The sequence below is a fragment of the Eucyclogobius newberryi genome, unplaced genomic scaffold, assembly GCF_026437365.1.
Source record: "Eucyclogobius newberryi isolate DKJ021-1_F unplaced genomic scaffold, fEucNew1.0.hap1 SCAF_17, whole genome shotgun sequence".
Lineage (NCBI taxonomy): Eukaryota > Metazoa > Chordata > Actinopteri > Gobiiformes > Gobiidae > Eucyclogobius > Eucyclogobius newberryi.
Window position 1 is genome coordinate 10,719,236 of NW_027315801.1, and position 24,832 is coordinate 10,744,067.

At 42.9% G+C, this 24,832-nt stretch overlaps 1 protein-coding gene across 10 annotated transcripts in view; it reads right to left on the bottom strand.

The window, feature by feature from the left end:
* camta1a (calmodulin binding transcription activator 1a) overlaps positions 1 to 24,832 on the bottom strand; it is a 306,786-nt gene that overhangs the window by 169,436 nt on the left and 112,518 nt on the right. For all 10 annotated transcript variants that reach the window (XM_072449082.1, XM_072449077.1, XM_072449079.1 and 7 more), the window contains one exon: positions 5,221 to 5,288. In XM_072449082.1, the coding sequence (XP_072305183.1) occupies positions 5,221 to 5,288 (68 nt within the window). The remainder of the gene's footprint in view (positions 1 to 5,220; positions 5,289 to 24,832) is intronic.

A 24,832-nucleotide genomic window follows, 5' to 3' on the forward strand; every position in this document is an offset into this window, starting at 1 on the left:
CTATTTCCACTAGCCTCAGGCTTGTGTTGGCTCCCTAGGCTCGGCTTGGGCATTACTTTAGAGGACAGACAAACAAGAGGCATTATTAAGTTGGCCGGGAGTCTAAAGCACAGCACTTGGCCCAATACTAGCTGTAAACTATTGACCATTTGCATTGTGCCTCCCATTTCCCAAAACCACAGGGGTCATTTGAATCTATGGCTCAGCTCTGTGTCACTGCACTGGCCACTGTCAGCTATATCCCGTTCTTCCATCTCTCGATCCTTTGTCTGTTTGTGTAGACAGACTCCATTTCTGGACAACATCCATCATCTTTCTCCCATCTCCATCACATCTGTTCACAAATCTTATCGACATGTTTCCATTTTCTAAACTGCTCTCACCCCATCATATTCACTCTTTCAATGGCTTTTTTCTTTGTATCACTTTCATTCACTATTACTTTGTGCTGGGTTCACCTCAGCCCTGTCCTCTCTCTCATCCCTGGTGGCCCTTATTTTATCTAGTCTGCGTGGCCCCAAGTGGCCCCAGCTGTCCTTGTCAGGCTCAGTACCAGCTACAGCATAACTGGCCCTCCAGGGCCCATACGATGGAGCGCCAGGTAAGAAGTGTCACAAACTAAACTTCACTCATTGTGACTTGGTCAAAACAAAAGTTGACAAAGTCAAACAGAGGAAAACAATGATTACTACTTTTCACAAATATCTTGCCAACTGTTGGCTAACATGACATGAATTTAAGAAATGCATCCATACAGTTTATCTAATGGCCTCTTAACGTCTATGCCTGTCCTTTTCAACTCACCTCTGAAACTCAACCAGCTACAAGTGCCACAAAGCATTAGGGCCGAACACGAGCGGACATCGTTCTGTCACATTGCTGCATGTGCCAGACAGAACATAGCAGCACATAAGAGCCGCTCAAGTCACAATGATAAACTCAAAAGCACTGTTTATCACAGAGGTAATTACACAGATGTGCCGTCTTAACACTTTTACATGTTTCACTCACACACACTCTTTCACAGTCACACTGCAATATGTCCTTTATGCACAAAACAGACATAATGGCCTCTGTATGCTTGGCCTGTCCTACCAGAATCCCAGCCAAGAACACACAAGCATTTACAGGCTGACACACAATGGCAACTGCACAGAGCAGTGCAAACAAACAGTCATTAGTAGATTTGAGCGGACTATGAGCTCTGCTCCCTGTATTGTGGCAGCGCCCGTGTCTCTGGGGTGGTCCGTAGCTGTAGGTTTTAATAAAAGCATTGTCTTTGGAAGCTGTCTGAAGGGACTGCGTTTCATTTTGGAGCTGCTGCCGTGGCTGCTCCGTCTGTGGGAGGAAAGGGCTATTGCGCTGGGACATGGGGGCGGCAGGGTTCAGTGTCATTGTGGGTTCTCCTAGGACTGGTGCTTATTGTTTGATAGTTTCAATATACAAGGCCGGTTTGTGAGTCAGTGCTGTATGTTAGTGGTCAAAGGAGCAGATCCACTGCATGAGTTACTACTGCATTTAGTAAAAATGCACTTTCTACTCATGTAAGAACAGAGAATTACTCTGAAAAAGCAGTCATTACTGGAAGGTTTAGCCGATAAGCTGTCTGTGTGCTGAGCTCTGCTGTTAACCTGCCCTCTATAGAGCGCACACCAATGTGTGACCCCTTCACTTAAGTGCTATTTGAAAGATGCTCAGGATAACAAGCTATCTCTATATGACACACTGGTGCCCATTAGCTCTTTAGATTGTCCAATCAATGTGACAACTACTAGGCAACAGTTTCTCCATCTGTCAGCATTCAAACCCTCAGAGACAGCACCTGCAGGAGACATTTGTGTCACTTATGATGGATACAAAATGCTTTCTCACGACAGGAGCACAACACAGTTGCCATGATGAGATCAAATAACGGTAATCATCTGGCGTTTTTGGCCCTGTGTCTGCGGTGTTCAGACGTCTACCACAGGCCCAGCTATAACACAGACACATCTTTAAAAGGCGAAAAGGAAGAATGAGTGTCGCTATCCAAAGGATGTAGGCAAGGAAATTCCTAATTGTTCTTTTAAGTGTGTTTCCTGCTGTGGAGTAAGGTGCAGGGTAACGGCCATCTTAAATCACAGGCTGGCCACGGCCTTCATTAAAGCCATAATGCCAGGTTCTCCTTTAATGGAAATGGAAGCCAGTGAGGCTGTGGGTGTAAATTAAAGTGTAAGACCCGGGTAGGGAAAGATTTTCCGGCTTTGACAGGTGCAGGCTGAATTAGCTGTAGTGCTGTTCAAGCAGTCAGTGGGAGAACACTGCTATTGATTTTAAGCACTGTTGCACTTCCTATCTGAAAGGGAATGTGTATTACCAGGGCCAGGCACATCAATCACTCAGCATTCCAGTGCTCTTCTCTGGCACTCTTCAGATTTGAGAAAGATAAACAAACAAAAGCCAGGACACTTCGCACTGTAACTGTACGAAGGGCTGAAATGCAGTCACTACATTGGTGCACATGTAATTGCCCCACTTCATCTCATCTTCCTGGTGTTGACAGCATGCCATCTCTATTCAGGGCTGGTCCTGCATGCTGTGTCACCTTGGTCAAACAGCTGGCGTCAGCTCCTTGGGTTTTAGCGCCTATCCTATGTTTACGACCTGCATGTGTCAGAGTAGCTTCATGCACACAGCGCTGGCGTGCAGCAGTGTGCTGCTTATCTCTGCCTCCCCTTGTGCCCCGCTGACCCTGTCCACAGCACTGGCAGCGAGAGAATTAGCCTACTTAGCCTATTTCCCACCAGGGTCAGGCCACACAGACAGCAGCTCAGACAGCAGAGCGCCCATGTGAAGCAGGACCTCCACGCCTCCACATGTGAGATGACAAATGATAAGGCTGCACTTAACCACAGGTGTCCCCAGTTTGACCTTTCACCCTTGACCTTGAGCAAAAAGCTCTTCATATGGAGGAGAGCCATCAATCAGCTCCCATCAATCATTACTCCACTCTGCCGCCTGCCACCACACCCCCAACCTTCTCGTGCCCCAGCATCCATCACCACACTCTCCCCTTTCTCTGACACGGGCAAAAACACAAACACTCCCTCTGTAGTCTGAAAACACGATGGGACAGTGTGCACGCCGCTTGTCCTGCACTCTCACAACATGCAACGTGCTGGAGTGTTGTCAGGGGCTCCTCGGGTCCTCATCGCAGGCTCTTATCCCTGACATGTTTGCACCTGCACTGATGTATGACACAGGGCTCCAATCCGAGGGCTCTGTGGCAGCTGAGATCGCTGCATCAAAGGCCCCCGGCAGAAGCAGACGGTGGCCAAGAGCAACCTTAAGACCAGCCTAACTCCCAGCTCACTACATCAAAACTCTCCTCGCTAGAAACAATAGTGCCTTTTCATGCCCTAATGTGGGCCTGCTGCGATGGCATGTGAAATGTTCAGAACATAGTTCCACAAAATGTATCACAATGAAATCAAAATTGCAAACGGTCTTGTTGCAATTATTAATTTACATAGGCTGCAATTATTTCGGTAATAGACGCAAAAAATTAAATATACTCTCCCTTTAGCTTTGTTCTGCATGAATGTATAAATGTCTTGTGTTTGTTTTGTCCTTTTATTCAATTTTCTTTCTAATTTTAATAATCCTGGATGTGTTTAAAATGTAAACTGTAATTGAATCCTGATAAAAAAAAAAACATCAATCGCATATCAAAACGTTTTTTTTTTCTTTTCTCTAGAATCATGCACTTTTAGTTCAGACAGGCCTTATGCTGTTGGAAAATTACACCAATGCAGCGTATGGGGTAATAAAGTCAAACCTAATGGAAAATACACGGGCCATATCTAATAAGTGCAATTAGCCTGACACTAACTGACGTAAACAGGGACAATGAGTAGGGTATTCTGATATAAAAACAGGTGAGTCTAATGCACCTTTGGCCCATGCTCCATAATTACACCGGAGAATGTATTCTAATTGGCAGTGTCTTTATGCAAAACTATTATCAATGTCCCTCGGAGGCAGCGGTGAAGTGCAGAGGAGGAGGAGGAGGAGAGGAAGGGTAAGCTTAGGTCCATTTACACACAGATGAGGACTGCTAATAAAGCCAGCCCGGCAGGTCCGGCCCTGGGAACTGAAAGAATGGCTGAACATATTGAAAGGATTTGAAACGCATGAAAATGTAAACTTAAAAATGATAGTCGGAGAGCTTAAGAGTGCTTGTGTGTTGATCCAGTGCTGTTATTTTTGGAGAGGAACTGTCAGAAGCTGACTGATTCATTGGTGGAGTTATTACTAAACGGTGGTGTCAATACATAGTTAAGTATTTGGGTATTGGACATTTGATTGTTGAAATGTGAGCAGTATATATATGCAGTTTTCTAGTTTATAGTGTTATGGTTTTGTGTGAAATTAACCATCATAAAACTATTCAAAAATAAATAAATACTGGCCTTTGTGAAGGTGTTTATTTGGAATGCTTTACAGTATGGCATTCATGTTATGTATCTCCACGGAGACACGTAGGTGACGCAACCAGGAAGAGTTACAAGTCTGATCTGAGGAAAGGTGAGTCAACTTGTATTTTTGAGCCATAAAAACACCTTTAATTAAATAAATGCAATAATATGAATAGGAACCAGGCAAGGCACCAACATCTCCATGGTGACAAGCAGGTAGTGGACCGACCACAAGAAAAGTTAAATAGTGCAACTTTAATGTTCAGACGCTGACTGCAGATTTTTTTATTGTTCATGTCAAAGTCGTACAAAAGTTGATTTCCTCTGCAGACGACAGCCATTTGAATACATTACAAAATAAGTTAATTGCATGTCTGGCACGTCTCTGTTTCTAAAATATCACGGCTGGATTTGGCATTTTGTTTCTCGTGTGGGTGTAGCTTCTGACCCAGACAAACCTCAGAGTTATTAGTGGAGTGGTGAGAATGCAGGAACACATTAGCAGAATTCAAAGCAGGGCAAAAAAGCATATTATGTTAATTGGTTTGCTAAAGGGCAATAATTAGTCGATATTAATATTCTATGGTTTATCTGTAAATTATCAACTACCTCCCCAAACGTGTGAGATATTACCCAGCCAAAAGTGAATCTCTAACATAATGAAAATGGAAAATGACAAAATGCAAATGTGGCCTCCTCTATGTAATACTCCAAGGGTTTAATGGATCTTAGCTTATTTAAAAGAATGGTATAATTGTCTTACCTTGTTTTAGGGGATGTGGTTAGCCATTCTTCATGCTTTTCGAATGTTATCAAGTAAGCTGCAATCTCCTGTGGAAAAGAGGGAGAGAGGGGAAAAGAAAGTCAGGCTAAGATATGTCATCTTTAATCACTGTTCACTTGCGTTTGTAATACAAGGCTGAGACTGCTTCATTGATATTCCGACAGTCTCACCGGCAGAGCAAACAGGACAAGACGTGTGAATAAAGGGGGGCTTAGGGTGCCAGTGAGCTGGGCCAGGTAAGCGTTGAGCGGTGAAAAGTAAAGTGAAAGACAGAAGTGGGACGCAGCCGAGGTCAAATCATCTTCAGAGACACAGCTTTGTTACCAACACACTTTGATCAAGTTCTTTCCTCTGAGGACATCAAGGTGCTCTCCGCGAGATTGACGTGCTTGAGAGTGGGAGAAGTTTTTAACATTTTTGGTCCTATCCTCCCCCAAATCCGTTTGATCTGCCCTTGACACTCCCATATGGATCAATTCGCTCTTTAACCTTTGAATAATAAGCACAAAGTGGTCTTACCATATTGACAAGTAAGTATACTTGCAACTACAGAGGAGTGCTTTTTGGTAAAGGGCCGCTGATTGCTACTGGCATAAATAGAGATCCTTCCAACACTTTCGCCAGAGCTTGCTGCCCGGCCTTCCGCATCAGTCACAGAGGAAGGAGAGAACACACTGGCCCCATACCCGGCCATTTTCCCACCAAACTAATGGGCAGAAATAAAAGCACTTTGGATGCTGGTAGACAACCTAATGATTACCAGCGACAGGCCGCAATTCACTTCCAGAGCGAGCGTTTGTCAGAGACGGCAAGGGCAGGCAGGCTTCACAATATCATCCCTGCACGTGTTAAAGAGTGTCACCATACTTTAAAAGCACAAATATCTTCAAATATTGCCTTGTTTGCCTGAAAAAGCCCTCCTTTAGGATCTGGAATTGTTGTTTTGCTATCCCACACGGTGCCGTAACGCCTCCCACACCCGCGACACTGCGCCGAGTGAGGTAAAATATGAGTCACAAGTGGTTCCACAAAAGCAGGAAACACACATAGCTTTGTTTTGCTTATTTGTCTATGTGGAGAAGTTAGAGGCTCTTTGACCTGGCACAATGATGGAGACAGCCCATAGAGGAGCTGGAGGCTGTGGGTGCATGAGGGGTTTCTGCACTGGCAGGGGTCCCAACAGAAGAGGGGCACCAGCACCCTCGCCTCCAGGTGCAAGCTGGGAGATAATGCAGCGTTGATTAACTTCCTGTTCTCTATGCCACAATGCCCAGCGGCACTGAAACCGTGACAAGATGCAGTTATGAATTAAGAAAAAGATAGCAAAACGGATGTCAAAAAAGGAGCCTATGCGCTTTTAACTTCTGCTACACAAGGATAAAACAATAAAAATGGAAATGGTACAAGTAACATATGGCGTCAATAAGATGTTAGGTGTGCCAACGATTATATTGTTTGCTAGAAATAATATAAATATGCCAAGTGAGGGCTAGTGCAGCATAAATTTTGAAGTAAATCAGCAAAGCACACTAGTGATTGGATTAAGCCCTGCTATTTTCTGTTCACTTTGGGATGGATAAATAGCGGCGGGGAGTTCTTGGATGACCTGTGCACCCGTTAGCTCATAGCACCTCCATCAGCGTCTTTAAAATTCAGACGTGCTCCGATTCTCAGCGGCCGAGGGTGAAATAGTAGGCCGTGCGGTCTTGTATTAAAACAACGAAAAAACGTCTACCTCCGGCTCTCCGCTCACCCCTCCCTCAATGAACAGATGCCAGGGATTATTCCAACCCCCCGACCAACCATAAAGGTGCAATAATCTTATGGCGAGGAAACAAACAAAAACAGACGTGTGGCCATTAAACAGCTGCAAAGAGACAAAGTTTGCATGGGCCGCATAATGAAAGGCAAGCAAGTGTGGGTTCAGGTTGGGGGCGCACACACATCTGAACACAGGCGGCGAGAAACGCCAGGGGGAAGTGGGAAAGTGATATGCTGAACACTGACGGAGCATCAAAGTCAAGGCAGCAGCTGTCAATAGGCTGTGGGCTGAGTGCTGACCCCTGCGCCGTTGGCTACTCGGTCACAGGGGAAATATACACACGGTAGCTCCACTGGCTCACAGGTCAGCAGCCTGCTCCTCTGAGGCTGTGTACCTCCCTCCACCAGTTATCCTTCAGCTTTTATCTCTTTATGGGTTGGAGAGAAGAGAATATCATCTGTGTTGTATTTGTAATATTCCTAAAGGCGCATTTACGATCCCGGCTTATGATGTGCCACACGCGGATCACGGTTTTTGGCTTGATTATATTCAGTTTATTTTGTGAATGATGAGTTGCTAAATAGGAGCTTTTGTATGTTGTTTCTTCAATGTGTTTAAACACTATAGCTCAGTGGCAGAGTGCTCGTCGTCTCGGTTCGAATCCCGCTCTCAACATAAACCTCAGATTCACTGACCCACAGGTGAATACTGCCGTTGTGTCCTTGGGCAAGACACTTAACCCATCTGAATGTGTGTGAGAATGGGTGAGCGATACCTTTGAGTGCCTTTGAAGTAGAAAAGAGCTATATAATTGTTACCATTTGCTATAGATGTGAAATTCGAATAAACAGAGGAGTAAAATGGAAGGAAAGGTGAATACATTTGTACTGTTTCTATGCAAATGATGTGACCTTGAAGAGCGATATATTTCATACCTTTGTGTATTTAAATGTTTGTATTTTGCTACAAAGCTGCCCATGTGGAAGGCTTTCCCCAGTAGTCTGATATAACAATAATTCTAAAACAAGGGTTGTATTGTTGCCGCAAATGTAACATTCAAATCCATGAAAAATGTATTATCAAGAGTAGCTTTATCTTTCTCTTTTGCATGTAAGAGTTAATCCCCTTAATGCTCATTGCATAACATCACACTTTACTCTTCAGTGCTGTTCTAATTTCTGACGTTCCCTTTTTAGTCCCGCTTCAAACCCTGAGTCACAGAACAGGCTGTACTAAATGGATGTGCACTCCCATCCAAGGCCGATCTAAATAAATAACAATCAACACGAGGCGGTGGTGGAGCGGCGACTGAGCAGGAGCAATAGCACCTCTAATTGAGCCCCTTTCATTTTCCAGAGGAGAGAAGGACCCCGAGCTGTTTGTTGTTGTACGACCGCCATCTCATTTGTTCCTTTTGTCTGTGGGAAAACGGTGACACACTGTTAACAGACGGGACGCCCCGCAACACGAGCAGTCCCGCGGTAACAGGGGCTGATCGAGATGTTGCTGTCATCTGCGTTACCACAACAAAACCTGATTAGTGCTACCTGTCTCAGCGTGGCACGTTATTAAAGCTGAACGACCTGGTTTACAACGGCAGTGTGGTGCGGGGACAATGTAATGAGTGAGCTATAGAGAGAGGCAGAGTTCACAACTGCTGTGGGTTTAGGCCTGTTTGAAGCTCGTTTTGTATTCATTTTGACTTTGGGTTAGTCCTGGTCCAGTATAGCACCTTTCCCAAATAAACCAATTTATGTCCTTCAAGTCAAATAAGCCACCAAACATTTTAAATTATTGTTATCGATTGTTTTAGATTGAGAAGAACCAAGCAATCTTAAATGCCTTATTTAAGTTATTTATGAAAGGTGCACTACGTAAATCTTCTGATGCAGGGTCTGAAACATGATTGTCTTCTTCTGTTGCTTTGCCTGTTTAAACTTGCATTTCCTTCAATTTTACACCATAGTTTGTCCTTTGACTTTGTTTCTTGAATTGTAGAACATATTCGCTATAAAGTTTGATATTATTTATACTCCACACTATGGCATTAAAAGACAAGCAGGCGATGCCACCATGCAGAATGCATGTTGTTCATTTGGCAATAAAAGCACCTGTAATTGAATGAATGCAAGATACATAAGTTCAATGCAATGCAAAGCAGTCAAATCACCGTGGAGACAAGCAGGTGGCAGCTCAGAAAAGTTAGATAGCACCATTATTCCACAGAAAATCGGATGGTGTCTTATTGAAAACTTGCAGATAAAAAGAGACAAAAAAGAACAATTTTCTGATACAAAAAGAATATTAGATCATGGTTTCATCCAATCCGAGAAGAACAAATTAAATACGATTATTTTATGAGATGCCACGTCCGTTCTCATCACAGTGCTATTCAAAACAGTTGTCTCCTCCTCAAGCCTCGGCACTTTGCACAATACCACTATTTCCGTTTGCTTTTTCCGTAAGGTGAATAGAAAAGCCACCGTGAGAAAACGTTCATTTTGCGAGGACTGGCTTTTACTGTCTCGCTTTTCAAATGATATTTTCACTCAGGAGGTACAACATTTCCCCCAGAGAGAATCAGCTTTTGAAATGTCTACCTATTTGAAATTGAAGATGACACTAACATATTCATTCCATTCAAATTCTTTCCACCAAAAAGAGGAGCGGTAAACACACAAGATAAACACTATTTGACCTCTCCCATCTGCGACAGGCTCCTAAAGAGAAAACACGAGTTGCCTCTTATAGTAATTGTTCCTTACACGATATAGGCCGAGGCATACCCGGCACGTCCAATGATTGTTTTGCTTTCTGCCCCTATTCCTTTAAAGGGCCATCTTTGATTTATGGGAGAAAAGCGGAGTGAAGAGAGCACCGGCGTTTAGCATTTGGATGACAGGCCAGATCACTCGAAACAACTGTCTGCGTTCCATTAAGAGGGAGATAGAATTCTTTTGGCATTATCACAGGACACATCAGGCACCTGTCTCTAAACACTATCCATAATGTCTGAAACGTCTTTGTGCCGAGCAAAGTGCATTCATACAAAGAGGAGTGAGGCGGGACGCGGTGAGGAGGGTTTTTTCATAATGAGATCAGCTTTTATATGGATTTATTATAAAGACGTGAAAGAAGTAGTTTGGTTTTAAGAAAAGTAGTGGAATATTATTAAAAGTAGCTCACGGATAATAATAATGCCACCAAGTCTATTACTATTATGGCAATTACTACTGCAACTGCTACTACCCAACTACCGTATTTTCCGGACTATAAGTCACAAAAAATGCGGTTTCAAGTGTGAAAATAACAAATAATATCACATATAAATCGCTCTGGAGTATTAGTATAAGTATAGAAGTATAAATATAAGTATAAGTCGCACCCCGGCCAAAACTATGAAAAAAGTTGTGACTTATAGTCCGGAAAATAGTAGTAATATTATTAACAAGGCTACTAACAACTAACAATTACTACAACTACTACTGAAAAACTACCATAACACATTCTACTACAACCAATATCACTAACAGCTTACAGCTATACTTACTAATACTATACTATACTCAGCTTAAATCAACAATAAAAATACACAGTTTACAGAAGTTGTATTTTATTTTATGTCTATATCTGCCATAATAAGTAAGTTAATACAACTTTTTCCACACCAGTACAGCTGCTCCTACTCTGAATATTTCTACTAATTTGAAAAATGTATCTTTATTTTAAATGCAAACGTAAAAGCGTCTTCAGTTCCTTAGTTGTGGTAATTAAACTCACACATCCGATTTTTTCCATCATACTGTATGATACTGTATTGAGAGTACAATTTACATAAAAAAATCGCTACAATAATCTATTTTGTAAAGTACCTAATGACTTGATATCCCAGTCAATAGTTGTATTTGTACAGTGGTAACCTTTGACCGAACACAAGCTTACATAAATGGAGTCTCCTGGGATGCTACGGTGGCCTGAGCAATCACATCTTGTCAACACTGAATCGATGATGGCAGAAATTCCCACGGTCAAGGTCACTATTCCAACAGCGTTCAGTTTAATAACAAAATGTGATCAGGCAAGAGCAATGTTTTTGTTTTCAAGGAACGATTGAAAGGGTGAAGAAAGAATGCTGTTTCCCCCCCCCACCGCTGCTTCTTTAAAATAGCAACCCAGGCTGATAAATGGTTTGCCTTAGAAACCCAGAATTTGCTAAATGCATCTTTTAAAAAAAAACATTGATTTTTATTAAGTGTCCACGCCTCCCCCATGGCTCATACGGAATTACTGTACGTGGCGTTTGTCCATTACAGTATTATTCCAGTTATACTCCTTCTCTAGTGACACTGATGAAAAGACATTTAATGAATCGTTGTATTAGAAAAAACAGACACTAACTTTAGCATGAGTATTGATTTCAGTAAAAGCTTGGCGTAATGAAATGAATATGAGGCAGCAGTAAGATGTGAAAGAATAGATGCAGTTTGGCAGGAGGAGAGCAGCGCCTCCAGCCTGCCTCCTGGTCAGGTCTGGGGAATGCATCCTCAAAGTTTGACCTTGGCTCGCACTTGAAAGCAGGAAGTGGATGAGAGAGTGAGAGAGGACCCTTCCCCGGTGACCTGGGTTTGTGCTGAAGGGAGCCAGGTCATCTGATATTTCCTCCAGGGCAGAGCCGGAAACCAAGCAGCCCACGGCCAAGGCACAAATGGACCGCTGGAGTTTGGGGGGAGGAAGCGGAGAAACGGGTGAACAGGGGACTCTGGTGCTCTGGGCCGTCATGAGATTACACAAGTAAAGGATTCAAATGCTCAATTAGACACAGGAGAGATGGAAGAGGAGACGCGGAAGAGGAGAGGAAGGTGGAGAAGGACAGAGAGTAGAAGAAGTAAGAACTAAATGTTGAAATTAAAGTTGTTAAATAAATACATAATTGTGTGCATGAGGTGCCACTTTATACAAACAACACCTCAATAAAGTCCCATTACAAACTATAAATTACTTTTTTAAACTAGAAAAAAATAAAAGCATGTTTTTGTTTTTGTCCTTTTGGTAAATTCTGTTTTGGTAAAAACTGTGAGCAGGCTTTCATCTCCATAAACCTGACTCATTTGACCGGAAGGAGCCTCCACATTTCTGTAGAAATGTTGTTCCTTTGGCTAAAATCTATTTATATCCATGGAGAAAGTTCTGGAGTATGGTGTCAACATGGAGCTTAGAAACTACTTAATTAAGGGGTTAGGATTAGCAGTTATAGTAAAGTATGGTAGTAGTAAATCATTCTTAATAAACTAATTGTCTTTATTCATACTTTAAGGCTTTTAAAAGGTGAGTTATTATAAGGTGTTACTGTGCATATGTAATCTTGAAACATCTAAAATGCAATTGAACACAGTCGAGTTAGAAAATAATACAGAGGGTTATGGAAGTTATATAAAGTTTTGGTGGTGAAAAAACAAGGCAGCGAACAAAAAAGTTGAAGGTTTTCCCCATGACAATGATAAATGCATTTCAAGCAGGAGGAGCATGAAGGCATGGTGATTAAAAAGCGCACCTTGGTTCGATTCTGCTGCAAAAGCGCCTTTGTTGATTCATTTTAGCCTTTTTTTGTGTGTGTATACTTCATGTATTCTTAATGCACTAGTAATAATGCATCAAACCCGTGTATCTATGTAATCTCATGGCCATATAACTCTTTTAGGATGGCGCGGAGAGAGGAGTTTGGTGGAGCAAGTCTATTTTGGGATAAAACTGTAACCTCCAGCTCAACAAACGAACATAATGGGATGCATCGTGCGCTTCCATCAAGACAAATGGTCAGTGTGGGCTAACAGAATAGAAAACAAAGAGATCTAAGAGGAGTTAGCTACTTTACAGTGCACAGAGCTGTTGACAGGTGCTGCTGGCATCTGCTGAGGAGGAGGGAGGCTGTATACAATAGGCCCCGGTGGTAGGTTAAAAAGATGCCCTCACGCTCACTCTGCTCATTAAGATCTTCACGAGGCTTCCTGGGGATCCCCGAGCTGAGAGGAGGCGGGGCTTTACAGACATTAAACCGGGCTGCTGTGCGTCTTACCACAACAAAACAAGCTCGCTCTAAATCTGGCCAACGCAAGATTGATTGGAAGCCAGGAAAGGTGCACCGTCATGCACCAAACGGAGGCTCTGTACAGAAGTGGTGCATGCATGCGCGAGCTGAGAACAGTTACAGACACTTGGGCCGGTTGTTGTTTCTCTTCTGTTCTGACTTGTGTATGTTTGCGTGCAGCTCCTGTGGCCCCACAGCTCCCCCGCCACGCAGGAGGCCGTCCAATAGCCTACATTATACATAGTTCTCAGATCAATTTGCCATTGATCCTGGATAGCTCAGATGTTTTCCAGTACTTGGTCAATGCCTCTCTTCACATTTCTGCTTGGCATGCTGGTCATAAAGCTGTTCGGAAAAAAAAGGCAGTGTTCTCCTGGGAAGCCTCCTCGTGCTCCTCCAACCTGCACGCCTCCCTGCCCCTACAATCGATGCTGCCTACAGTAGCTGCTCCGCCAGCACTATCCTATTTGTTTACTATATCACTTCTATACACTCTATAGCTTCATACAAGCAGACTTAGCAAATAGTGAAACGAGGGCAGTAGAGTGTGCTGGAACCGTTACAACTTTAACATTTGTACAAGGACTCTGGCAAGGTTTCAGCCAAAACTATAATTAATGCATAGAGCGGGAACATGTAGCGACAGATTTATAGGTTTGTCTGAATCTGATGGCTGCAGTATTTGATTAGAAAATACATATACAAAGTCCATATTCCACATCATATTCCACCGAATGAAAGAATTGAGCCGCAGAGCAAGCACAAAAAGAGACAGTTGGCACATGGCTGGGCTTGTTTTGGCTTTGCTACCATGGCTGCTGTGTTTGATGTTTGCAGAGGGTATGTAATTATTTGGCCTTGAAGGACTACAGTGGCCAGCCTCACACATTGTCACAGTCTAGAGCTGTGTTTCCAAACCAAGGGTGAGAAACCCGGGGTATCTATAGGCAATCGCTACAGGGGTTGCATATATACAAATGGACGGTTAATTTCAAAGCAGACATATCTAAATTTTAATTGAAATGGAATGTTTCACTTTATTCATGCTTTTGTGGATTATTTATAAATATATTAAGTGTAATCATTTTTCACAGATGTTTAAGGACAAGAAGCATAACCAGCACTCAAGTTGGCCTATAAAGTTTTACACAAAGTGCAGAGGGCAAACAATAAGAAACTGGTGTAAAGGCTGGTAGTGGTAAGCATATTTCTGTACATCCCTTTTCATGCAGGTAGTCTCTCTGTCATCTCTGTACCTGTGTCTGCTACAGAGACAGGACAGATTGGAGTTTGGCTCAGAGTGGCTCAGATAAACCTGCTGTAGAGTGCTCAGTGTTTGTGAGAGATTGGGTGTACAGCGTTCACAGTGTTGGGGACTGAATGAGAACTGGACATAAAGTTGACTGAAATGAAACACATCCATCTCTGTCAGCTGTAATTAGGCAGCCATGTGACCCTGTGGTGGCTGCATAGGAGGAGTGAGTGCGCCTGATGTAGAGCCCATATGGGACCTCCTACTACTGTACCCTTGAGAGATGTGCCTTGTGTAATGATTCTATTACACCTCGCTCTTCTCTCTTTGGGCTTTAACTCCAGGAAAGACTTTAAGTTTCCTCCAGTCTGGAGGAAATATGGAGCAGTGCTTTAGAAAATGGAGCAGAAACTGAGTATGCAGGCAGCCACGCTTTGTGTGAGCTGCACGGCAGGAAGCATGCAGGTTCACTTCCTGCCCCCCCCATGGCTGTCTGACCTCTGACGTCCTCCTCATCATCCATGCAGCAGGATGTCTCCCCCCGCCGACTGCCCGACCAAGGAGAACCACAGCACTGACCTTACTGTAGACCCACTCACAACGGTTAACCCGCTCGCTCGCTCGCTCTCTTACTTCTCTTTTCTCTCTAAAACTTCTGCCCACAGACGCACAGACAAACCTGTGGGTCTGCTCAAGCCCCCTCCTCCTCAAATCTTTCATGTTTGTTTGACACAGTATGTGTATGTGCTGGAAACCAATAGATAGTAGATGCACTTTTAGATTGCACAGCCCACCTTTTTCAGATGTGAATTCTAAACATGATGGTAGAAGAGACACATGTTACATTTGTTGTTTGCTTTATCCTAATGTAGAGAAATGTTATGGTCAAATCCCACAGAGAGGGCATTAAATACCATCTGACTATAATTGAGGTGATATCTCTCTACAGAGACATGCCACAATCTTAGCACGAGTTCCTCAAATATCAGCACGAATTCTCCCACGAGTCGAGCAGCGATTGTATCATAAATGAAATGACAGTGGAAAGGAGAAGGTCACCATTCACTTCATATCAATCAACAGCTGTCAGCTCTCGTTTCCGAGCTCAAACAGGACTTTTCCACAGAGGCCAAAAGAGTCAAGACTCCACATCTCTCCTGAAAGGCACAAATGAGCTAACTTGTGTCTCATGTGAGCCTGAAAGCCTATTTATTTCCAGCTCCAGAATCAATTAATGCCAGCATTATCCCCTGGATTCCTCTATTCAAAGCAGCCAAATGACTGGAGCAGCCTTGCATGAAACCAATTTCCAACTTTCAATCCAACACACACCACAGAACCCCCTACTGGTCTTTGTCCAAAATGCAGCCTCACTGCGCTTCAGTTTGCTCATATGCTCATATGGCTTTACCTGCAATTCAAACCATCACTGTATGTATCCAAGGCAGTAGAAAAGAACCCAAAAGGAAGTAGTAATGCTAAACACAAGGTCTTTAATTATACTGTAGTCAAAGATATGAGTGTTAAAGAGTGACATATCTGTGTCTTTAATCACTGCATTGTTAGATAACATGACACCTACAATGTCCTGTCCACCAAAAGTGACACTTTACACTTTGAAGACAAAAAGGAAAGACATGAGACAAGACACGTCTCATATTGTACAAAGGGATGGTCAGATCTCCAGCCTCAGCCAATTAGCTGCAAAAAACACTTTTTTTTTCTCTGAACTCTTGTCAGCATGAAAGGATCAGCTGTTCTCTGTCAGACTTGGGCCTTTATCTTCTATCGCTACTTCCTGTCCAGGCTCTGACCACATATGGATACACACAAAGCCTTTAATTCTCACATGAACAAGTTACATTTGGTGCTTTCTTTTCAATTCCTGTCATTTTGGTGACGCCTGTCAGCACACAGCCATCTAACCCTACACACATATATATACCCCAGCGTGTGTATACAGAATCAGTCAAACCTCACATGAACCACTCTCCTCTGATGTGCCCTCTGCTGCTGCCAGGGCCTGACTGATGTGATTGTTAGTTCTGGAGGAGGGCTCTCTTTAATTGAAGTGTATGTGTGTATAATATACACACATACACTTCAATTAAAGAGAGCCCCTATGTGTGTATGTATGTGTGTATGTGTATGTGTGTGTGTGTGTGTGTGTGTGTGTGCGTAGCTATCTGTCTGGAGCATCGCTTGGCCATGACTGCTATTGTTTGGCCTATCAGACAAGCTGTCAAGTGCTCTCTCTCTCGCTCTCTGCTGCTTTGTGTTCATGTTACAATAAGCGGGAATGTATGAGGCCTGAAGGTCACTGAAGCCCAGTCAAACCAGCATGTTTAGGGTGCGCTGTCTCCTACAATGGAACACAACACTACATATCTATAAGTAACATTGAGAGCCATTCGATGACCATCCATGACAACACATCGCTGAAGATGTGCAAAATCACTTCTTCTTAGTTTGCAAAACTGACAAACCCTTATCTGATGGTTTCGTTCATGCAATAGTGGCTCAGATGTGTGGTTGTGTGATCCAAACTCCAGCCGCTGCTGTCATTGTGTTTTTGGGCAAGGCACCTCACCCAAGTTCCTGATAGTATAGTAAAGGTCGCATCTTCACAGATCTGACCTGTAGCTTGGTCTTGTGATGCCGCCTGCTTGTCTGGATTGAGGAAAATAAGTTTCATGCATTTAATTTTCTGAGCAAGAAAATATTGTATACAAAAATTTAGTGAGCACTGTATCATGAATGTTGTTTTGAACATATGCAACATTTCAATATTGAGGATATTGTTTAAAGATTAAAAGAATGCAAGAATTTGAATCAGGATCAGAATCAGCAAAGGTTTATTGTCATTGTCTTTGAACACAGTTCACAAACATATATGGGGAAAAAAAAAAATCAAGATATGCCAATGTCAATAGACAACGTTCAATGCTCATGCTGTCAATCATTTAGCAATTCTAAAAGCTAAAAGCTAATAATTGAGAGAATCTACAGAGCACTAAACTCTTTTGAAATGAACATTTTATATGATTTAATATGGGGATTGACTTCATCATTCACTTTGTATGTGATGGACAATTGAAATTGACACAACGGATCACGTTGTAACAAAGATAGAGTTTTGTGTCTGTGAATGTAAACTGTGGCAACTGGGAAACTGTGACAACTAGAGTAGCCATGCAGACTTGGAGGATTTAGAAAAGAGCTTCATGAAAAAAAAAACATCATTATTTTTGTTGATGTTATATATTGTCAAACAAAATAAGGTTGTAAAGAATATCCACAGTTACATACTTTGCCAGTATTTTCAAACTCCAAACTTTTCTCCAAACTTTTCTGCTTTAGTGGTTGCCTTTCTGCATACCTCCATCTGCCTAGTGTGCATTATCAGTCTCGCATCTCTCCCTGTAAAAATTGGAAGAGCGGGGAGGTGCGGGGAGCCTCTTTGTGAAGCCTTCTCCCCTCGACGGTTGAGGATCGATCGGCCAGTCGCTCCAATTGGCTGCGTCTTTTGTGCACCCAGTCTGCTTTGAACGGCCCTTGCCCTGTTTATCTCCCTCACGTCTCGCGCTGGCTACATGCTCTTAATTAAACATGCCGCATGGCTATTAATTGTCAACCAGATTCAATTTGTTCCCCGGGCAGTTGGTGAATGGGCCTCTCCCACCAGAACAAAGGTGTCCGAACAGCCGTGTCAGGGTGGGACAAAAGGCCCGAGGCATCACTATCTGCTCACTACTCACAGGCAGAACCCTGAATGAGGTGCCCAAGGCAGGTTGTAAAGGCTGGGACTGAAGAGGCGCATAGGAAAATGGTGGTGCAATAAATAAGCAAAAAGTTAAAAATGTTGTTTTGAAGATATTCTGAATTTAAACTTTCATATTGTTCATAATAAGAAAAGCAGTGTAAACATGTGTTTTTCTCACAAATCGAAACATCTTTAAATTAGGTGCATTATAGTTTATGCATGTTCACATTTGCGCAATACTTAAACCTCAATTACGCCAATAACAAAGATTACAAAAATAGCACCATATTGCTGTAACTGAGATATCCTCAAAAGATTAAGGTATTCCTTTTGTCAATATAGCCCAGTTCTACTTTTAACACTATCTGTATGTATATCTGGGTACAAGAACAATCTTACAACACACACCACACTAGAGTTTTACCAAAAACTCTCTCTTTAGCACTCAATCATCTTCATTTTGAATCCCAGTTAGGTCCCCTTTTTTCTTTGATGTGACAATTCTTTTGACAAATTGGAGGAACAAATAAATAAATAAGGCAATGACTGCTCAGATGAATCTGGGAGTAAGCAGCTGCCAAGGCGTAATATAATTCATGGCCATGCATCACTGTTATACTGGAGACGATTCCAGCCACCAGCCAGAACCCGGCGAGCTGAGCCGCATGCCAGCGCATTCATCTCCTCGTCTGTCCCACCTGTCACTCACTCAAGCCTTCACCCCAATCATGCTCTCCCGTCCTTTCCCAAAATCTACGTTGCCAGGCCCAGATGATGCCAAAGAGGTCTGGCTGCCACTACCGTGTCGCTGCCCGAACCCTTCCACAAAACAACAATAAAGCATCCCCTCTGTGTTTTCTAAATCACAAAGACCAAAGATGCCAAATGCAAGCTGACTGAAAATCCTCAAACAGGCACCTCTTAGGAGCAGAGGCTTTAAAGGTGCACTATGTCACTTTTACAGTGGGAGTCTGCTACCTGTACGTTTCCAGGGATATGTTATTGCTTTGCCAAGAAGGTTTGCAATAATGAATTTGGTTGATAATCCATTTAAAAAGTGTCAAAATAGCACATTGTACAAATTGTACAAACATTTCAATTGTTTGACTAATCGACCAATAATCGTTGTCTAGCCGACTACTAAAACAAATAGTAATTGCTGCCCTATTCCACATTATGGCATTAAACTCATCTAAACTCATAAACCATTCATTCAATAATAGGTGTTTTTATTGATAATAAAAACACTGTATTTATACATGCGTGTGACCTGATGAACATTTCTGGCAAAAAAAGATGAAGACAAACAGGTGGCAGACCATCTAGCACAAAAGTTACTTTAAGCACCTTTAAGGAAAGTATGTAACAGGAATCCACCATTTCCCTTGCTTGCAAGATAGATGTATTTTTCAGACAGAATAGTTCAAACATAACACCCCAGAATACGTAATAGGACTCAAGCCGAGGCACTCAAAAAAGCAAGAAATCTTTCCTTGCCCTTCCCTTGTTTCTGCAATCCCAATATTTTGCTTCGGTTGAACTTACTGAGCAGTTGAGGAATTACTTATTTAAAAGATAAGGTTTCCAATGTCAGCAAAAAAAATGCCTCTTGTCCATAACGGGAGAAAACCAATGCAGTGTGAAATCAAAGGTCACCCGGAGACAAATAGCACTAACAGGCGAGAGCAGAGGTGACAAACGCTCCCACTCGGCGTTCACCAAATTAATTAAGAGCCGGGATTCAACATGGCATGGGCAACACAAAGGCGAACAAGCCGCCTGTTGTTGTTTCAGCGAGGCATTACGGGGAGCAAACACACTGCCTACCTCTCCATTATAATCAAAACATATTTACTAGCACCTTTCCCATGACTCTTTCATTGAATGTTTTATATGGCAGCTTGGAGAAGGAGTTGATCTCAATCTAGATGCATGGCCTGCCTCAGCTTCACAGCTCTGCCTTGAGCCCGGGATCCTTGCGGCACAGTATTAAACGGCTAACCCCAGGCAGCCTGCTAACCCACAGCATTTGCAGGTGTCTCTATCTGGCCATGACCACACGATAGGCCCGCGCCTGGAGGAGGGAGCAGCAAGCAACAAACACTACATCTACGCAAGAGTGTGTTTGTGCATCTGGTCTGCAGTCAGTCACCCAGTTAGCGAGATGAGCTGGGAACAGCAGCTCTGAGCCCCAGCCCGGGTAATGACGCCTCAGCTGGGAGCCACTAGTAAAAAACATCTGCATCCTTCCTTATCTCGCCACTAGAAGCACAGAAACAACACACAGATCATTTAGCGGATTACCTGAACTAAGCTGCTACCTTGTGTTCTTTACAAATAAGTCTTGTGAAGCACTCAATCGACGATTTATATCCACTCTATTCATGGCTTTTGTAACTGAATTATTGCCTAATGTATTGTATGAAGAGTCGGGGTCCCGTGCCCTTGTTGCTGAATTACATGAAGGGGAACTGGTTGTGGAACTGTCCCGATCACATGTAAGGTCATGCGCTCTTGTAGCTTTCGGCCTGTTAATGGTCATTTACTGCACATCTAGTGAGTGAATGCGACAGTGTTTTATGTGATGTCACCCCCCGGCGAGTTGCAGTGCCACCCTGGTCTCACCGCCTCCACCTCTCATCCATCGCGGCGTCTTGTCTAATTAAACATCGTTAACATTCATCCCAAGGTCTTATGCAGATGAGCACAGAGGGAATGCGGTGCAGAGCGCATTAAGAAAACAACTTGGGGGGGTGGCACAGAGGTGAGCACCGGGACATGATGAGCTTGTATCTGAATTGAGACGTGTCTGGATATCTCCGATTTGACCTCATTCATCAATTAATTACCACCATTAGCAGGAGGTGATGTGGAACCAAGCTGAAATCATTGCATCGTAGCATTAGCAGCCATTTGTTGACTCTGTGTGTCAGGCAAACATGTGAGACAGGTTCGCCGTGTTACCAAGGTGCATCAAGTCATTTTTGTGGAAGAGATTGGGTCGGCTGTCTGCTTGTCTCCTTGGATATGTTTTGCCAGGAATATTTCAGAGTATGGTATTAAACACATCTCCAGGAGACAAGCTATAGGTAGACCAAGGTCAGGTCAGATCTGCGAAGAGGTGACACAACTCACAGTGGAAAAGCATGTCTGTAAATGTATGTGGAGCAATAAAAAGCCAGTAATTGAATATCATTTGTTGATTAATCCATCAGAACCAAAATAAATGGCAGATAGTAGGATAGTTAAAACTGCTACAATTTTGTACACACATGAGGAAGATGATCATGTGAGATTATTTTTCCGATGTGTTTACATTTGACCTGGACAAAAAAAGGATAATTTCTGCCGAGTTAGACCTATTGAGTAGAGGTTTTGGACTGAAAATGCTACAATGACAACATAAATATGAAATAAATAAAATATTATGAGGCCAATATTATGAACTGGATTGTACAATTTCTTTAATATAAATTATGTCAAAATCTTATATTCTGGACCCAATCTCGTGTTCTTGTGTATCTCGTCGCACCCATATTAGATAGATCTAATGCTAAAAGTCATCTCCATGGAGACTTATAGGTTTAAACAAATTCTGTAGTTTACCCTTAAACCTATTCGAGCATGTAACGCCATGTGCTGATCTCCAGTTTGACCAGAGAGGCAGAGACACAGTGACAGGCCTCCAGTCCCACAGTGTCAGCTACCTCCTGAAGAGCTGTGATCATAGCTCAGTGCTGTCAGGTGGCTGTCACTCCATCTCTGCAGTCGCACCTACACAGGACCACTGTATGTCCCTGTTTAAATACTACTCATATACGCCATGTTCCGGCTCTAATAATCAATGCAAGGTTTGTAACATGAGTTAGGTCCATTACCTTTCACATACATTACACCCTCTAGTTACAAGCTGGGTGATACCTGTGATGCAAATCGGCTGCTAGGGTAAATGACAGTGTAGAGTGTCAAGACTACACCACAATAAGAAACTGAGTGGGTGTGATTACATTTGTGCCCTCAAATACCATTATGTTTAAACAAGTTACATTTTACTGCATTATTGACAGATAATACAGATCCCAAAGATACTACACAGTCCAGTCAGCCATAATACTGCCATAAAGATGTAGATGTTATCTGCTTCTATAGCAATGAAAACAACATTACTGTATGAACATAAATAATATGTTTTGTTGATTGCACAAAATTGCTTTGTGCTCATGTGAAAGCTTTGGGTTTTAAGGTGTGACTAATTTTGCATATTTTACTTGTTATTACTTTAGTTTGCTTCAAACCTGTGAAGTGTGAGGCAGGGCAGGCTTTGTGTACTAGCCTTGGCCTGAATGGCACCTTACAGTATTTAATCCACAAGAATAAAGGGATTGAAGAGGCTGTGGTGGCTGTTATGGTTTGAGTGGCTGCCAGGGCAGTGGGGCGGCAGCAGAGGCAAGGCTGAGTTATGTGCCTCGCGCATGGACTCATATTTCTGTAGCTAGGCGCATGTCTGGCCATGCAAGGCAGCACAGCACAGCACTTCCTAAGATCCTGTTTGTAACTGTCTGTGGAACAAGAGCCCAGGGGAGGAGCCCGCTTAAACTCACTCACCTTCACCACCAGCCTCCAATCCATCCCTGTGCAAAAAACATGCACTTACAAAAACACATGCGCCAAGTAAAGTATGCATACGACACACAAACACAGCACAGGGTCAGCTAGGCACACCAGGACCTGAGCTAAAATAAAAAGTCCTCCTCAAAGGACCAAGTGTCAAATAGGCATGCATGAAAAAGCACAAAGAGCACTTTGCACTGCATACATATGTGATGCACAGTCAAGGTCAGACCACAGCCTTTCCAATGGCGGCGCTCCATTCTCCTTCAATGATCAGCAGCTTTAATGTGGGGCTTTGCGTGTCTTCTCCATAAACACACATCCTCCTTGAGTCCACATACCCCTGAGTGAAAAACCTCTCACTCAGTTGCAGTAGCAGAGTCCTGAAGTAGGGGGCGCTGTGTAGACAGATATACTGTTTCAGTTAGGGTAAGCAGGCAGGCTCAGGAAACGATGATGAAGTGCAGCATTAGCGCAGTGATTAACTCCTTCTCCCGCTCTTCCTCCTCTCGTTCAGAGCCATTTCCTCCCAGTGTGGGACGGGAGGGGGCCTCTGATCATTCCCCTGACACACCGTCCATCTGTGTGCATGAGCTGGCAGCAGCATGGCTTCTTCACCAATGTGCTGCTAAGACTCCTCAGCTCTTCTCTCCACCACAAACCTTTCCCTCAGTCTCTCCAAGCTGTTCTGAAACTTTGATGAGATACTGTCCCATTTGGCCTGACTCGATGTTAACATTCTTCAGAGCCTAAGTGTATAAAACAACAACTAGGATCTATGTGCCATACAGATGCAAGATAATAAATATTTCATACCATTGAAGTAAATCCCACTATACCTAAATGTCACACTTCTCACACAATTCTGCAAGCTTTTTCACTATGACCTAACAAGACTGCTGCTGTAAATGTGCAACGGCATGACTTTAGAAGCATCGCATACAAGCAAACACAGACTCATACGGATGATATGCACAGTTTAAAATGTATGTACTTTTAAGCTAAAACTATGTGCCTACCAGTTCCTCTTTAAGGTAATAATAGAATACTAAAAGGACAAAATGGTTTGTCATTCTCGTTACAAAGGGTTATTCCACAGGCCTAGAGTGGATCAGATGTGAAAACTACACAAGAGCAGACATGTGTATGGTCACGGCAGGTAACTGGGAGCAGAGCTTGGCCCACAGTCTTCCTAACAGCGATCAAAGGGCCAGGTGGCGCTGGTAAATGACCTGCATTCAGTGGTGCAGTAATAGTTTCTCCTCTTCACCAGAGAGGCCATTCTGTAATCACAGCCCACTCATATCCGATTGCATCACCAGCCACCAGGAAGGGAAGTCCTGTTGTCCCCACAGGTGCAGAAAGACCAGGGAAAAGAAAGCGCTGGATGTAAAAGCAGTGAGGTAAAAACACAGAATGAGTCAGACTTCTGTTATTAGGCAGTCTGGAAGAAGCAGACTCCTCCAGATGACAATAACTGGGGCTTATGATATTGTACTGTGAGAACCAATTTCACCCTTGTTACCAATAATGCCCGAGTTCATTGTTAGTGGAGCGGTTGCTCCTTTGTGTGACCCAGATGCACTTTTATTTTGGTATGAAAAAGGTTTAATACTCGAAGAAGTAAGTACATCTGGTGACAGTTCTATTTCAGCCTTATTCGTTCAACCATCCAAAAAAGATTGGGACAGTATTTTAAAGCAGGTTTTCTGAAAAGACGAAAACATACGAACAGCCTCAGGATGTATGATTAATGTTCTGAAGACTGCTCATCATGTGCATCTATGGGAGCTTTCAATCTTTCAGGAACATGAAATAATAACATAGGTGGATAACATTCTGATGAAATGTGATGCTATAAAGCTCCTCAGTTGCTGTAACAGATACGTTCTTATCTTTTAAAATGTCTGAGAGGCTCCACACTTTCACACACTGTTGTCCTCTTTAATAACAAGCACATTTATGGTGTTGGTGAATTTTGTAGACCTTCACCTGTTGTACCCATCATTATTAAGTTCCCTTCAGTAAAACTGATCCTCCCGTTGGGACGCACATCTCTGCATGGCCTGTATTTCTCTTTTGTGCCCTTATAAATTTCACACAATTACATGCCAAGCT